The sequence below is a fragment of the Nerophis lumbriciformis genome, linkage group LG16 (genome assembly GCF_033978685.3).
Source record: "Nerophis lumbriciformis linkage group LG16, RoL_Nlum_v2.1, whole genome shotgun sequence".
Classification (NCBI taxonomy): domain Eukaryota; kingdom Metazoa; phylum Chordata; class Actinopteri; order Syngnathiformes; family Syngnathidae; genus Nerophis; species Nerophis lumbriciformis.
Genome location: NC_084563.2, coordinates 38,753,615 through 38,770,895, shown reverse-complemented (window position 1 = coordinate 38,770,895; position 17,281 = coordinate 38,753,615). Strand labels below are relative to the sequence as shown.

Below are 17,281 nucleotides of genomic sequence, written 5' to 3'. Positions count from 1 at the left end.
CGGACACTCTCTTTCCCACTCCCTTATCTCCAGTCCTTGCTTCTTTGTCTTGTCATAACTGAATTTGTAGTCCAGTTTCTCACTTTGTAGCTTGTAGCTTTGATTAAGCTGCCTCACTACCTTCTCAGTGGCCTTGTGGTTAGAGTGTCCGCCCTGAGATCGGTAGGTTGTGAGTTCAAACCCCGGCCGAGTCATACGAAAGACTATGAACATGAGAGTCATTACGTCCTTGCTTGGCACTCAGCATCAAATGTTGGAATTGGGGGTTAAATCACTAAAATGATTCCCGGGCGCGGCCACTGCTGCTGCCCACTGCTCCCCTCACCTCCCAGGGGGTGAGCAAGGGGATGGGTCAAATGCAAAGGACACATTTCACCACACCTAATGTGTGTGCGTGTGACAATCATTGGTACTTTAACTTAACTATTTGGCTCGAAAAGTAGCTAAGCTACAGAAAAACTACTTGTTAAAATACTACTGGAAAATGTAGTTAAGCTATGTAGCTTAACTGTAGCTTGTTACTGCCCATCACTGTATAAACATATGTATGTATACACATGTATATATAAATATATACACATTTATATACATATATATAAATAGTCTTTTTTAACATTTTACATATATATACATATACAGATCTATATACACACATGTACTGGTACTGCTTATATATATATATATATATATATATACATACACACACATATATATATACATCTATATATCTGCCTACATCCATATATATATATATATATATATATATATACATACACACACACACACACACCGACTAAATATAAATGTTGCGCTAAACAAACTCTGTATACTATTATTCCAGTGCCCAAACGTAGAATTCCACACAAATCCAAATTAATCTAAAATGGGGCCAAAAAAAGTGGCGAGTATCAGCACAGTGAAAAGCACTACTGAATTCAAGAAATAATTAATTCATGGCAAAGCACGAAGGTGGCATCTCGCCACAGTCTTTGCAAACAAGAGCCTTTCATAAGTGATGTTAAATGTTCATTCATCATTTATATTATGTATTTGACATTGTTTTTTGTATACAACTAAAATGATTCTCTATAAAAAAGTTTTTGTAATATTTCTGAGTGTTTAGAACAAATTCATTGGATGTCGATTTCTTATGGGGAAGAATGTATTTCAAAACCAATGTATATTATTTACAGTATGTTTATGTTGCCAAGTAAGTCCTGGTTTCAATTGTAGTTGTAAACGATAAATTCTATTAAAATATTTTCCTACTTAAGTTGAGTCCCATTCTATTGATAGATTTCCAGCAGTTTCTTTGTAGGAGTACATAACATTTGTCATAAAAGCATCACAAGTCAGTCCTATTTGACTGTAAAAACTGAAAAAGGGAAAATATTTATAATACAGAGTTTACACAAAATAAATCAAAGTGATGTTACAATGACAGACAGACATGGAGCCGTTATGATTTCCTGTTCATCACATCACCGGTCCCAGTTTAGGTAAATGACATATTCTTGCTGCACATGTTTTCGATCTGTGTGCACAAAGTCTGTGTGTGTTCATCTCTTCATGAAGTTGTCCAGGGAAGCTGGTGTTCTTTGAATGCAGTGGATATTCCTCTTCACTCTGTCTTCTAAGGAAGATGTAGCAGCACTCTCCAGCTTCATGTCACTGTAAGAGAGGAAGAGTAGCATTATTGGACATCAACTATACATTGTGACATCACACACAAATTCAGGATGTGTCAAGATATAAAAAAACATACTGGATAAAGCCAACATGGCGGTGCCGTTTGGAATTTTGTTCCTGCTGTTTTTCCTGCTCATCTTGCTTCCTGTATCTTCTGACATTGTTCTCCCTGTCCTCATCCCTCTGCTTGGCCTGGTCCATCATCTCTTTTCTCTTCTGCTCCAGCTCCTCTCTAGAGAGCTTCCTGCAAAAAAACACGAGGGGCTGATTAAACGGTGTTGCCAATTCGCACAACCCGGGGTGTCCTGATCCGATATTGGTCTGATACCGTATTTTCCGGACTGTTAGTTAAAGTTAAAGTACCAATGATTGTCACACACACACTAGGTGTGGCAAAATTATTCTCTGCATTTGACCCATCACCCATGATCACCCCCTGGGAGGTGAGGGGAGCAGTGAGCAGCAGCAGTGGCCAATAATTTTTGGTGATTTAACCCCCAATTCCAACCCTTGATGCTGAGTGCCAAGCAGGGAGGTAATGGGTCCCATTTTTAAAGTCTTTGGTATGACTCACAACCTACCGATCTCAGGGCGGACACTCTAACCACTAGGCCACTGAGTAGGTATATAAGGCGCACTTAAAATCCTTTTTCCCATCAAAATTCGACAGTCCGTCTTATAACCCGGTGCGCCTAATGTACGGAATAATGCTGGTTGTGCTTACCGACCTCGAAGCAATTTTATTTGGTACATGGTGAATTGATAAGTGTGACCAGTAGATGGCAGTCAGACATAAGTGATACGTGTAGACTGCGATATGATGGCAATATGATTAAAGTAAACAACACCAACATTTTATATGTTCCATTGAAATTATAGAACATTACACACGGCGCTCAAAAATCCATCAAAATGTTTTAGTACGACTTTGGTAAGCTATGAAGCCGCACCGCTTGATGGATTGTCGGCGCATTAAACATACGAGTATTACTATGGTGTGTATAAGATAAGACATTATCTGGCGTTTTGTTTCGCAATATTATGCAAAAGCAACTTTTCTTACCTTCTGGTACCTGCTGATCCGTATTTGGGATCTGCATAAGTCCTGAAAAATTGGGTGAATCCGCCTTTGTAGTCCGTGCCGACACCGTAGTTGATAAGCTTCTTTTTCTCTATCTTGTTATGGGACATTCATCCTCCGCTGTTGCCATTTCTAATATAAAGTAGTGTAAAGTGCTACTATTATCTGTCAGTAAACTCGCCATGAAAGCGCTAAAACATACCGGTGTAGTGAGTCTACATTATTCACCCAAGGAACTTTAGTTATTAGAGAGTTCCGGTCGGACGATTTTTCACGGGACATTTGTTGTTTCCGTATGAGGAGATGTTGCCCCGTTATTGATTTAAGTAAAGTCTGAATGTCATTAAAACAGTTAGCTCCATCTTTTGACACTGAAAAGTGAGGTACTATTGTAGCTGATTTAAATGATCAATTGTAGGACGATTCAAAAACTGAAACAAACTAAAGATTGACTGGCATCCCTGAACAGACTTCTGAGATTTCGACTTACGCAAGTACAAACTCTAAGTGTCAGATATCTTCATCTCTTACTTTGACACATGGTTCCGCTGCCTTTGGTAGCGTTCTCTCTGGGGGCTACGAGCGCTGACCTCCACTTTCTTGTCCTGTCGGAGTGAGGAAGAGGAGGAGCGGCTTTCCCCATTTTGCCTCGGAGGAGATTGGCTTCTACTTCTCTCATTGCGTCTTGTGTGATTTAAAGCAGAGGACTGGTGATGTCTGCCAGCAGGGAGCTACAGCACAAAGAAAATAATGTACTGTAAGAGTTATGGCCCACTGCATGTGTCACATCGTCTTAATGCTGGTGACTCACCTGGAGGCCATAGCCTGGAACGTGATGATTATGAGATTTGGAGTGAGGGGACGTTTCTTCTCGTGACCTGAAAGAAATACTTAAATGTGGTCATTGTGTCTTATCTGCATTTACTGATTCCGATTCATGCATTTATTCATTTGGACGGTACTGCTGGATTAGTTGCTTATTAACACAATATAACGCACAAGGGATTATTAGAGCCGCCAATGAAGCAACTCAGTGGCTATATTTAGTAAGCCATTCATTCATTTACAAAAACATACAACTAGAGATACATTTAGTGGAGACTTTTGGAGACTCTTAAATGAAAGCACATATTTACAAAATCCAAAACCGGTGAAGTTGGCACGTTGTTTAAATCGTTAATAAAAACAGAATACAATGATTAGCTAATCCTTTTCAACATATATTCAATTGAATGGACTGCAAAGACAAGATACTTAACATTCAAATTAGAAAACTTTTGTTATTTTTGGCAAATATTAGCTCATTTGAAATTCGATGCCTGCAACATGTTTCAAAAAAGCTGGCACACGGAGCATGTTCGGCAGCGCACAATCACAAAGTACTTATTGGGGCGGCATGGCGTAGTGGGTAGAGCAACCGTGCCAGAAATCTGAGGGTTGCAGGTTCGCTCCCCGCCTCTTACCATCCAAAAAATCGCTGCCGTTGTGTCCTTGGGCGGGACACTTCACCCTTTTCCCCCGGTGCCACTCACACCGGTGAATTGAATGATGAATGATAGGTGGTGGTCGGAGGGGCCGTTGGCGCAAATTGCAGCCACGCTTCCGTCAGTCTACCCCAGGGCAGCTGTGGCTATGAAAGTAGCTTACCACCACCAGATGTGAATGAATGATGGGTTCTACATGTAAAGCGACTTTGGGTACTTAGAAAAGCGCTATATAAATCCCAGTTATTATTATTATTATTATTACTTACAAGAAGATACAGTGTGTAGACAGAAAACGGAGAACGGACGCATTTTGGCCTAAAAACTGACGATAAAGGTGAAGTTATAACACTGAAACACCCTCAGCATACTTGCCAACCCTCTCGGATTTTCCGGGAGACTCCCGAAATTCAGCGCCTCTCCCGAAAACCTCCCGGGACAAATTTTCTCCCGAAAATCTCCCGAAATTCAGGCGGAGCTGGAGGCCACGCCCCCTCCAGCTTTCCCACAATATAAAGAACGTCTACAGTAAAGCAGTCCGTCTGCCGTAAACAGCAATATTGTGACACTTTTAAACAGGACAATACTGCCATCTAGTGCATTTGATGAAAGCACTTTTGTGCGTGCCACACAGCAATGCATAATCAGAGGGTGTTCAGCATGGTTAGAAAGATAGTGACAGAGACTAGAACAAGGATGGACAATTCAACCCTTAACTCAACAATGAGTAGATGAGTGTTATGTGTGTGTATATGTGTAAATAAATGAACACTGAAATTCAAGTATTTCTTTTATATATATATATATATTATAATATATATATATAGCTAGAATTCACTGAAAGTCAATTACTTTTTATATATATATATATATATATATATATATATATATATATATATATATATATATATCTCCATCCATTTTCTACCGCTTATACCCTTCGGGGTCGCAGGGATATATATATATATATATATATATGAATAAAATACTTGACTTGGTGAATTCTAGCTGTAAATATACTCCTCCCCTCTTAACCACGCCCCCCGCACCCACCCCCCACCTCCCGAAATTGGAGGTCTCAAGGTTGGCAAGTATGACCCTCAGGAAGAGGTGCATTAAGACATGGCTATCTAGCTAGCAGTGAACATCCATCCGCAGTCGGCAGTGTTTTAGCTACTTCTAAATCACTAATCCTCGCCTCCATGGCGACAAATACAGTACGTTTCTTACAAGTATCATCCCTGCAGGACGAGGAATAGCTAAACATGCTTCACTACACACCGTAGGAGGATACAATAGCACACCGGCGTCACCGCTAACAAAAGATAGCGCGCCTGAATATGTTACTGCATATGTCAGCAGACTAATTAGGAGCCTTTGTATGCTTACTTACTACTAAAATACAAGTTGTCTAGTATGTTCACCATTTTATTTAAGGACAAAATTGTTCTTCAATTGCAATAAGAAACATATGTTCAATGTACCGTAAGATTAAAAAAACAAACAAAAAAAATAATAATTACATTTTTTTTGTGGTCCCCTTTATTTAGAAAATAATCGAAATACATTTTGGTACCGGTACCAAAATATTGGTATCAGGACAATCCTAGTAATAACTGAGGACCCAGGACGCACGGATCGTGGATTTGAATGCATCAGAGATGAAGGACGCATACCTAGAAGCATCACTTGATCCTAATGGTCAATTATGCAAATTTGCTAACAAGCTATATTCAAAAAGTCCCATTAAATTGTGTTTATGGCGTGCGAGCGGGCACCACAACACAAATAGATGAAAGTATGAGAAACAAAGACAAATTTGGCTGGTAAAATAACTGATATAGTTTTAGAAATTAAAAAACTTTGTGTACCTGTGTTTTTTCTTATCGTCCTCATCTGAGCTAGAACTTGAGTGTCTTCTCTTGTGCTTCCTCTCCTTTCTTCGCTCTTTGTCCTTCTTCCTCTTCTTTTTCTTGTCTTTCTTTTCAAGATTTTGCCGCAGCTGTGAGAGATGGACGATGTAAAAGGTTATTCATCAGTAATGCGCCGTGGTCGTCAAATGACCTGAGGTCATACTCCCGTATTTTTAGGACTATAAGGCGCACTTAAAATCCTTTCATTTTCTCAAAACTCGACAGTGCGCCTAATGTACGGAAAATTTAGGTTGTGCTTACCGACTTCAAAGCTATTTTATTTGGTCCATGGTGAAATGATAAGTGTGACCAATAGATGGCAGTCAAACATAAGATATTGCAATATGACTCAAGAAAACAACACCAAATATATATATATACACCCCCCCACTACCAAACTCCGCCCCCTCAACCCCGCCCACCTCAACCGACGCACGGAATGTGTTTGTCATTCTTGTTTGGTGTGGATTCAGTTTGCCGCATATTTCTAACAGTGTTAAAGTTATTTATACGGGCACCGTCAGTGTAACCTGTATCGCTGTTGGCCAAGTATGCTTTGCATTCACGTGTGTGTGCGTGCAGAAGTCGCACATAGTTTGTGATCGGGCCGGCACGTTGTTGGAATGGATGAAAAGCAGACGTGACGACAGCTTGTAGAGGACAATAAACGCAGCGCCTTTAAAGCACGCTCCCAAGACTGTGGTCCGAGTGGACTACGAGGTATAATGACTGATGAACACCTTCGTTCGATAATGAAGGTTGCCTCAGCTCAAAGCCTGAGCCCCGACATTAATGAACTAGCATCCAAGAAAAGATGGCAGGTATCTGGCTTGGGCACATCAGATTAGATCAGTGTGTTGCAAACTGAGCAGTTTAAAGTCCTGAATGGTTGGTTTATTCATTGTTATTTTATTTTCTAATTTATTAGCCTGTGGAAAAAGTTAATGTTGATATTTACCTCAGAAGGCTGCAAATAGAAAAGAGGCATTACATTTTTATTTAAATTGTATTTGATATGCCATTGATATTTTTTAATTTTTATTATTTGAAACTCGATTTTGCATGTCACTATAAAGTTATATAAGCCTTGCTTGTTCAATATTTAATGCAAAACTCGTTTGGGTCCCTATTAAAAGGTTAATTTGTTCAACCTTGGCCCGCGGCTTTGTTCAGTTTTAAATTTTGGCCCACTCTGTATTTGAGTTTGACACCCCTGATATAGTCGATAAGCTTCTTCTTTTTCTCTATCTTCTTGTTATGGGACATTCATCCTCCGCTGTTGCCATTTCTAATATAAAGTAGTGTAAAGTTCTTACTTATATCTGTCAGTAAACTCGCCATGAAAGCGTTAAAACATACCGGCGTAGTGAGTTTACATTATTCACCCAAGGAACTTTAGTTATTAGAGAGTTCCGATCGGACGTTTTTTTTTTTTAATGGGGCACATTTTCGGCGTTGTTATTGCACTAGTGATCCACAGATGAGGAGATTCTGCTCCGTTATTGATTTAAGTAAAGTCTGAATGTCATTAAAACAGTTAGCTCCATCTTTTGACACTTCTTCCACCCCCGTCCTTGCACGCTACACTGCTACAACAAAGATGACGGAGAAAAGACGCTGCCGAAGGTGAGCCACGTAAATAAGATCGCCCACAAAACGGCACATCCTGAAGCGACTGTCAGAAAGCGACTTGAAGATGATCTGTAAAACATAATCCATGCAACATTTTGACCAAAGAACCACCATTACATCTTATGTAGACCAATGTTTTTCAACCTTTTTTGAGCCGAGGCACATTTTTTGCGTTGAAAAAATGTGGAAGCACACCACCAGTTGAGATCATTAAAAAACAAAACTCAGTTGACAGTAAAAAGTCGTTGTCGCAATTGTTGGATATGACTTTAAACCATAACCAAGCATGCATCACTGTAGCTCTTGTCTCAAAGTAGGTGTACTGTCACCACCTATCACATCACGCTGTGACTTTTTGAGGTTTTTGGTGTTTTCCTGTGCGTAGTGTTTGAGTTCTTGTCTTGCGCTCCTATTTTGGTGACTTTTTCTGTTTTTTTGGTATTTTCCTGTAGCAGTTTCATGTCTTCCTTTGAGCGATATTTCCCGCATCTACTTTGTTTTAGCAATCAAGACTATTTCAGTTGTTTTTATCCTTCTTTGTGGGGACATTGGTGATTGTCGTGTCATGTTCGGATGTACATTGTCTTTGCTCCACAGTAAGTCTTTGCTGTCGTCCAGCATTCTGTTTTTGTTTACCTTGTAGCCAGTTCAGTTTTAGTTTCGTTCTGCATAGCCTTCCCTAAGCTTCAATGCCTTTTCTTAGGGGCACTCACCTTATGTTTAAGCATTAAACACCTTTTTACCTGCACACTGCCTCCCGCTGTTCCCGACATCTACAACGCAATTAGCTACCGGCTGCCACCTACTGATAAGGAAGAGTATTACACGGTTACTCTGTCGAGCTCTAGACAGCACTGACACTCAACAATAACACATAATGTGTGCCGCGGCACAGTGGTTGAAAAACAGTGATGTAGACCACAAGGAAGTGTTTTCAATTTAGAAAAAAAAATAAAAAATGACCCATTTAATGCACCTTATAATCTTGTGCGCCTTTTGTATGAAAATAGACCTGACTAGACCCGCTCATCGGCAGTGCACCTTATAATCCGGTGCGCCCCATGATCCGGAAAATACGGTATTTGGAATTACGAGAAATATACATATCTACAATAGCACAAAACTCATGTTATCAAGCAACGCCATGGCAGGTCTCCGTCCTGACTGCTCAGTCCAATATTGTATGGCAAATATGTCAACATTAATAATGAAATGGAATGTAAAGCACAAACTTTTTAGCAAGAAGAACATGGATGCCTCAAAAGTGGTGCTTTTACTCAATCCTCAGTGCCATACCATGTATTATTATTGTCAATAGTGCTTTGTGTGCATGTGTGATTTCTTCTTTTTTTACAGGTGTAAAGCACTTTGTGTTGTAATTTGCCTTTGCATTAAAATTGTTAAATTAATACAATTTGATTGCTTGATTAATCAGGACTTGAGGAGCTGGTCGACAGACAGGAGGCTGACGTAAACGGGATTGACACAAAGGGTCATATTATGATTTTTTTCTCCATTCAAAACACTTCCTTGTGGTCTACATAACATGTAATGGTGGTTCTTTGGTCAAAATGTTGCATAGATTATGTTTTACAGACCATCTTCAAGCCGCTTTGTGACCCTCTCTTCATGATGCGCCGTATTGTCTTTTTTACATGCTTCCACTTCGACAACGTCTTATTTCGTCAGCCATGCTGTAGTTTTTAGCGCTTCCATATGAAGTTAGAACTATATGCTACTTTGTATTAAAAATTGTGACAGGCAGGATTTTAGCATGCATGTGCATGTACAAGCTAGTATGCCCCACAATAAGAGGATAGAGAAAAAAAGGAACTTATTGACTACAACGTTGGACTACAATGGTGGACTTGTGCAAGCTCTTAGGGGAAAACCTTACCATATATGGAGATATCCGCTGACGTCACATGTTAAAAAAACGTCACAAATTGGGCTAATTCTAAACGCTTTGTTTGGAGGAAGTATGAAGGAAGGCACGATTGTTTTATAATTATCTCTGCCATGCCTCCATGGTTTGATTTCACATTTTCAGGACTTATGGAGATCCAAAATACACAAAAACAGATACCCATAGGTAAGAAAAGGTGGTTTTGCCTAACAGGTCCTCTTTAAGCGGGTTCCATTTACGGCTGGGCGATATATCGATATACTCGATATATCGTGGGTTTGTCTCTGTGCGATATAGAAAATGACTATATCAAGATTTATGAGTATACGTTCTCACGCAGTTGCTTTTAGCTGAGGGTCATTAAACTGCATGCGTTTATCACTCCTTCCTGTCTCTCCTTCTCACAGAGACTTTAAAACCAGCGCACCTTCTTACATACGTCACATACTGTCACGTGAGCAACGTCCCACGCTCCCGCGGAGCGAGAGGTAGTGACATGGTAACCTTAGCTGTGATGCTAACAGCTAACGGTGTGGTTTGAGTGGTAATACGAGAGAAAGAAGGTGCGAATCTGGTAACAAATGGAGGAATAATTAATTCCCAGGAAAAACAGCACGGGGTCCATCGTCTGGCGGTGGTTTGGCTTCAAGCGGGAATAGGTCTTTACATCATGTCAACATCTCCATTCGGTGCCACACCAACTAAATGCCGAAGCAACTATTTCCACATCAACACCGTAGGACATATACTATTTGATATGCAGCTCATTTTTATGTGACACTTATTGAAATATCTTGTACGTCATCATGCACAAAAGTGCACTTATAGCTTGTTTTAAAATGTCTCTGACAATCTTGCACTTTCTGTTTTGGAAATGACAAGAATGTTTGTGCCACAGCTTAATAACTGTTTAATAAATACAGTGTTGGTCAATTGACTTAGTTGTGATTTCCCTCTCTGCATGAAAGTTTAAAATGAGCATATATTAATGCAGTATGAACAAGAATATTTTAATGTAGTCACATAGAATCATCATACTGCTGTGATTATATGTATCAAGTGTTCATTCAAGGCTAAGGCAAAATATCGAGATATATATCGTGTATCGCGATATGGCCTAAAAATATCGAGATATTAAAAAAAGGCCATATCGCCCAGCCCTAGTTCCACTGTATCTTACGCCATTATTTCCCATGGGAAAATCTGACTCAAAATGCAAACAAGTCGACCACCATCACAGAACAGGTTTGCGTTGACCCTCAGAATGCAACAAACCGAAATAACATGTTTTACCATTTCTTTGATTTTTCTCATCTTCACAGGGTTCGTCAAGACTTCTCTCTTCTTTTCTTCCTCACGTTTCCTGTGGTACAAAACAAACACAAGGTGATTTAATTTGTTAAAGACTGGGTCTCAAATGGAATACTTGCTATGTACCTCCTGTGTACTTGAGGGCACAAATTTTGACAGTGAGGTGCTGTACCAAATCCATTACTCTATTGCTTACATGAAATGATGATCAATTATTCAATTAAAATTGAAACCATTTGAGTTAGTTCCTCCTCTTTTGCTAGATGGCAATGATTGAGAGTGGTCCATAATTTACACACGTACCATTTGTTGCGTGTTAAGTGCAACATTCAGGTATAGATGGCACACTGCACTTTGTCGTACTTTTCAACACACTTATATACTGCAAAGGCTAAGTTTAGGTATGGAAGTGCGTGAAATACAAACCCTGTTTCCATATGAGTTGGGAAATTGTGTTAGATGTAACGGAATACAATGATTTGCAAATCATTTTCAATCCATATTCAGTTGAATATGCTACAAAGACAACATATTTGATGTTCAAACTGGTAAACATTTTTTTGTGTGCAAATAATCATTAACTTTAGAATTTGATGCCAGCAACACATGACAAAGAAGTTGGGAAAGGTGGCAATAAATACTGATAAAGTTGAGGAATGCTCATCAAACACTTATTTGGAACATCCCACAGGTGTGCAGGCTAATTGGGAACAGGTGGGTGCCATGATTGGGTATAAAAGTAGATTCCATGAAATGCTCAGTCATTCACAAACAAGGATGGGGCGAGGGTCACCACTTTGTCAATAAATGCGTGAGCAAATTGTTGAACAGCTTAAGAAAAACCTTTCTCAACCAGCTATTGCAAGGAATTTAGGGATTTCACCATCTACAGTCCATAATATAATCAAAGGGTTCAGAGAATCTGGAGAAATCACTGCACGTAAGCAGCTAAGCTCGTGACCTTCGATCCTTCAGGCTGTACTGCATCAACAAGCGACATCAGTATGTAAAGGATATCACCACATGGGCTCAGGAACACTTCAGAAACCCACTGTCAGTAACTACAGTTGGTCGCTACATCTGTAAGTGCAAGTTAAAACTCTCCTGTGCAAGGCAAAAACTGTTTATCAACAACACCCACAAATGGCGTCGACTTTGCTGGGCCTGAGCTCATCTAGGATGGACTGATACTAAGTGGAAAAGTGTTCTGTGGTCTGACGAGTCCACATTTCAAATTGTTTTTGAAAAGTGTGGACGTTGTGTCTTACGGACCAAAGAGAAAAAAAAACATCCGGATTGTTATAGGCGCAAAGTTGAAAAGCCAGCATCTGTGATGGTATGGGGGTGTATTAGTGCCATAACTTACACATCTGTGAAGGCGCCATTAATGCTGAAAGGTACCTACAGGTTTTGGAGCAACATATGTTGCCATCCAAGCAACGTTATCATGGACGCCCCTGCTTATTTCAGCAAGACAATGCCAAGCCACGTGTCACATCAACGTGGCTTCATAGTAAAAGAGTGCGGGTACTAGACTGACCTGCCTGTAGTCCAGACCTGTCTCCCATTGAAAATGTGTGGCGCATTATGAAGCCTAAAATACCACAACGGAGACCCCCGGACTGTTGAACAACTTAAGCTGCACATCAAGCAAGAATGGGAAAGAATTCTACCTGAGAAGCTTCAAAAATGTGTCTCCTCAGTTCCAAACGTTTACTGAGTGTTGTTAAAAAGAAAGGCCATGTAACACAGTGGTGAACATGATCTTTCCCAACTACTTTGGCACGTGTTGCAGCCATGAAATTCTAAGTTAATTATTATTTGCAAAAAAAAAATAAAGTTTATGAGTTTGAACATCAAATATCTTTTCTTTGTAGTGTATACAATTGAATATGGGTTGAAAAGGATTTGCAAATCACTGTATTCCGTTTATATTTACATCTAACACAATTTCCCAACTCATATGGAAACAGGGTTTGTAACATCAGTAATGAAAAAACGGGGATCACTCACCTAATATCAAAGAGAGGGTCTTCCCGGATCTTGGCGGCCATGTCGAGATTTGAGGCAGTGGTGACAGGGCTGAAGATTGAGCCAGGCAGAAGGCCAGTCTCTGCTGAGGGACCACTTTCAGGCTCCTCATATTGGTCAGTGATCTGCTTGTCAATGGGACGTCCCATGAGATACTCGTCTCTGGACACCTGATTACAAGCACCCTGGTACATCCAGTCCAGACGATCATCCTTCTTTCTGTAAATTATACAAACGACACGTTGACATTGTGCAATGTGTCTTTACGTGAGAAAATATCATAATAACTCACTTTATGGCACCGGTTTCCACTGCGTATCGGGTTATTTCTTCCCGTGCTCTTTCATTCTTTAACTCCTTTTGAAGCTCTTCGATCTTCTTGCATTCGGATTCATGTTTTTGCTCAGCTTTCCAAACGCGCTCGATGTTTTTCATAGTCTGGGGATGCCAGCTCTTCTTCAAGTTCTATGACAAAGATAAAGGGGAAACATATAACACACGAGGTGGTGTTCAAAATGCGGCCCGGGGGCCATTTTACAGCCTGCAGCTAGTTATTACAGGTTTTCCCCCTATATGTATCTGATTGTGGAGATATTTATATTTTTGGAGTGAAGTTTTCTTTGTAAAATCTAGCATGTTTATATCTTTTATATGTTATTGGAGAATGTAGTGATGTTTAAAGAGTAGCTGAAATATAGTTCCTCCATGTGGCCCCTGAGCTAAAATGAGTTTGACACCCCTGATCGAAACAAGTAACGAGAGCAATACAACGTAATGCATGAGAAAAATGTTTGCCCATCATGCAGACTGTTTACTCATTTTTAGCAAATACATTACGGTACATTGAACTAGGATGTTTATAAAATTTGAAATACAAGAGATGGCTCCCGCATCCTCCAATTTTTCAACATACGAGTTTGGACCCCCCGTCACTACATATACAAACTATATATATATATATATATATATATATATATATATATATATATATATATATATATATATATAGGGATGTCCGATAATGGCTTTTTGCCGAGATCCGATATTGTCCTACTCTTTAATTACCGATACTGATATCAACCCATACCGATATCAATCGATACCGATATCAACCGATACCGATATATACAGTCGTGGAATTAACACATTATTATGCCTAATTTGGACAACCAGGTATGGTGAAGATAAAGTCCTTTTTAAAAAATAAAATAAAATAAAATAAGATAAATAAATTAAAAACATTTTCTTGAATAAAAAAGAAAGTAAAACAATATAAAAACAGTTACATAGAAACTAGTAATTAATGAAAATGGGTAAATTTAACTGTTAAAGGTTAGTACTATTAGTGGACCAGCAGCACGCACAATCATGTGTGCTTACGGACTGTATCCCTTGCAGACTGTATTGATATATATTGATATATAATGTAGGAACCAGAATAATAATAACTGAAAGAAACAACCCTTTTGTGTGAATGAGTGTGAATGAGTGAATGGGGGAGGGAGATTTTTTGGGTTGGTGCACAAATTGTAAATGTATCTTGTGTTTTTTATGTTGATTTAATTAAAAAACAAAACAAAAAAAACGATACCGATAAAAAAAAAACCCGATACCGATAATTTCCGATATTACATTTTAAAGCATTTATCGGCCGATATTATCGGACATCTCTCTCTCTCTGTCTCTATATATGCATATATATATACAGGTAAAAGCCAGTAAATTAGAATATTTTGAAAAACTTGATTTATTTCAGTAATTGCATTCAAAAGGTGTAACTTGTACATTATATTTATTCATTGCACACAGACTGATGCATTCAAATGTTTATTTCATTTAATTTTGATGATTTGAAGTGGCAACAAATGAAAATCCAAAATTCCGTGTGTCACAAAATTAGAATATTACTTAAGGCTAATACAAAAAAGGGATTTTTAGAAATGTTGGCCAACTGAAAAGTATGAAAATGAAAAATATGAGCATGTACAATACTCAATACTTGGTTGGAGCTCCTTTTGCCTCAATTACTGCGTTAATGCGGCGTGGCATGGAGTCGATGAGTTTCTGGCACTGCTCAGGTGTTATGAGAGCCCAGGTTGCTCTGATAGTGGCCTTCAACTCTTCTGCGTTTTTGGGTCTGGCATTCTGCATCTTCCTTTTCACAATACCCCACAGATTTTCTATGGGGCTAAGGTCAGGGGAGTTGGCGGACCAATTTAGAACAGAAATACCATGGTCCGTAAACCAGGCACGGGTAGATTTTGCGCTGTGTGCAGGCGCCAAGTCCTGTTGGAACTTGAAATCTCCATCTCCATAGAGCAGGTCAGCAGCAGGAAGCATGAAGTGCTCTAAAACTTGCTGGTAGACGGCTGCGTTGACCCTGGATCTCAGGAAACAGAGTGGACCGACACCAGCAGATGACATGGCACCCCAAACCATCACTGATGGTGGAAACTTTACACTAGACTTCAGGCAACGTGGATCCTGTGCCTCTCCTGTCTTCCTCCAGACTCTGGGACCTCGATTTCCAAAGGAAATGCAAAATTTGCATGGTTGGGTGATGGTTTGGGGTGCCATGTCATCTGCTGGTGTCGGTCCACTCTGTTTCCTGAGATCCAGGGTCAACGCAGCCGTCTACCAGCAAGTTTTAGAGCACTTCATGCTTCCTGCTGCTGACCTGCTCTATGGAGATGGAGATTTCAAGTTCCAACAGGACTTGGCGCCTGCACACAGCGCAAAATCTACCCGTGCCTGGTTTATGGACCATGGTATTTCTGTTCTAAATTGGCCCGCCAACATATTTTTCATTTTCATACTTTTCAGTTGGCCAACATTTCTAAAAATCCCTTTTTTGTATTAGCCTTAAGTAATATTCTAATTTTGTGACACACGGAATTTTGGATTTTCATTTGTTGCCACTTCAAATCATCAAAATTAAATGAAATAAACATTTGAATGCATCAGTCTGTGTGCAATGAATAAATATAATGTACAAGTTACACCTTTTGAATGCAATTACTGAAATAAATCAAGTTTTTCAAAATATTCTAATTTACTGGCTTTTACCTGTATATATATTATATATATATGCATATATATATATATATGTATATATATATATCATATGAACAGAAGGGGACATTGATAGTGTTAGCAAAGAGTGAACTAGCCTTACACAACACAGGCTGTCTCGTCTTACAGATGTAAACAGATTATACTTACCAGGTCGCCACCCCCCATTTTGAGAGAAAATGTTGTGTTCAGACAAAAAAGAAAGTAATTAAGAAAGTAAACAATTTCGTCCGTTGCCAAAACGAACGCTACAAAACGGCAGCCGAGGCACAGCGGCCTTTAAGTGTTTATGCGTAGGCAGTATTGCACTTCCTGGTTCGTATATTTAACTTCCGGTTGAGTTGCAAAATAAAATGAGTTATTTGAATGTGTTATCCATGACTACAATACAATTGTTCTGTAAGATTTTACTTTTGAAATATAATGTATTTATGTTTTGTATTTCATTGTTACTAAAATACAATTTCAACTTCAGCACAGTTACGAATACAAGATTATGTTATTATTTGGAAATATGAGCGGTAGAAAAACGTGGATGGATGGAAGTTATGTCGTAATATATTTGTTTGTATTTGATTTTTATTCCAATAAAAATAAAAATAAAAATATTATTATTATTCTCTTCCGGTACAGATCGTGGTGTGTTCAAGGCAAAGATATGAAAACATAAGAGGCCGCCTCTGACTCTGCTGTCAGTTGGAAATCATTGGTTTAATGATTTCAAGTTAACAACTAAATCTTGGAAGATGGTACAAATCAGAAAAGTCCTTAAATTATTATCCCATTTTTTTATTTTTTTTTCATTCATTTATATGTATTTTTATTTTAATCTAATTTGTATTGTGTCTTACTTTTACTTTAACAGGTTTTGTTTGTATGAGGATTGTATTTTAATTTGATGTATTTTATATTTCTATGTAAATTGCTCAACCTCGTGTAAAATATTGAAAAAAATTATTGAATCGTATTGAAAGTGCCTTAATATGTATGTTCAATTGTTCTTAAAGAAAACAATTCTGCTGTCCATTGGAACGACGCGTCAATGCGGCCGCCATCTTAAACAGTTTTTATATACTGCATAGGTAAATTGAGATACAGATCTATCAATGATAAAAAATAACCATAACTCATTGCACTATTTTGGTTTATTGTAAATGTCAGA

The 17,281-nt window shown here is 38.8% G+C and overlaps 1 protein-coding gene across 1 annotated transcript; it reads right to left on the bottom strand.

The window, feature by feature from the left end:
* Positions 1-1,284: 1,284 nt before the first annotated feature.
* cwc25 (CWC25 spliceosome associated protein homolog) lies at positions 1,285-16,434 on the bottom strand. The gene is made up of 9 exons (XM_061977138.2): positions 16,270-16,434; positions 13,340-13,512; positions 13,030-13,266; positions 10,999-11,068; positions 6,126-6,256; positions 3,582-3,648; positions 3,302-3,501; positions 1,766-1,933; positions 1,285-1,671 (listed from the first exon to the last, which is right to left on the bottom strand). The coding sequence occupies exons 1-9, from the start codon at positions 16,285-16,287 to the stop codon at positions 1,560-1,562; spliced, it is 1,176 nt and encodes a 391-aa protein (XP_061833122.1). The 5' UTR covers positions 16,288-16,434; the 3' UTR covers positions 1,285-1,559.
* Positions 16,435-17,281: the final 847 nt, after the last annotated feature.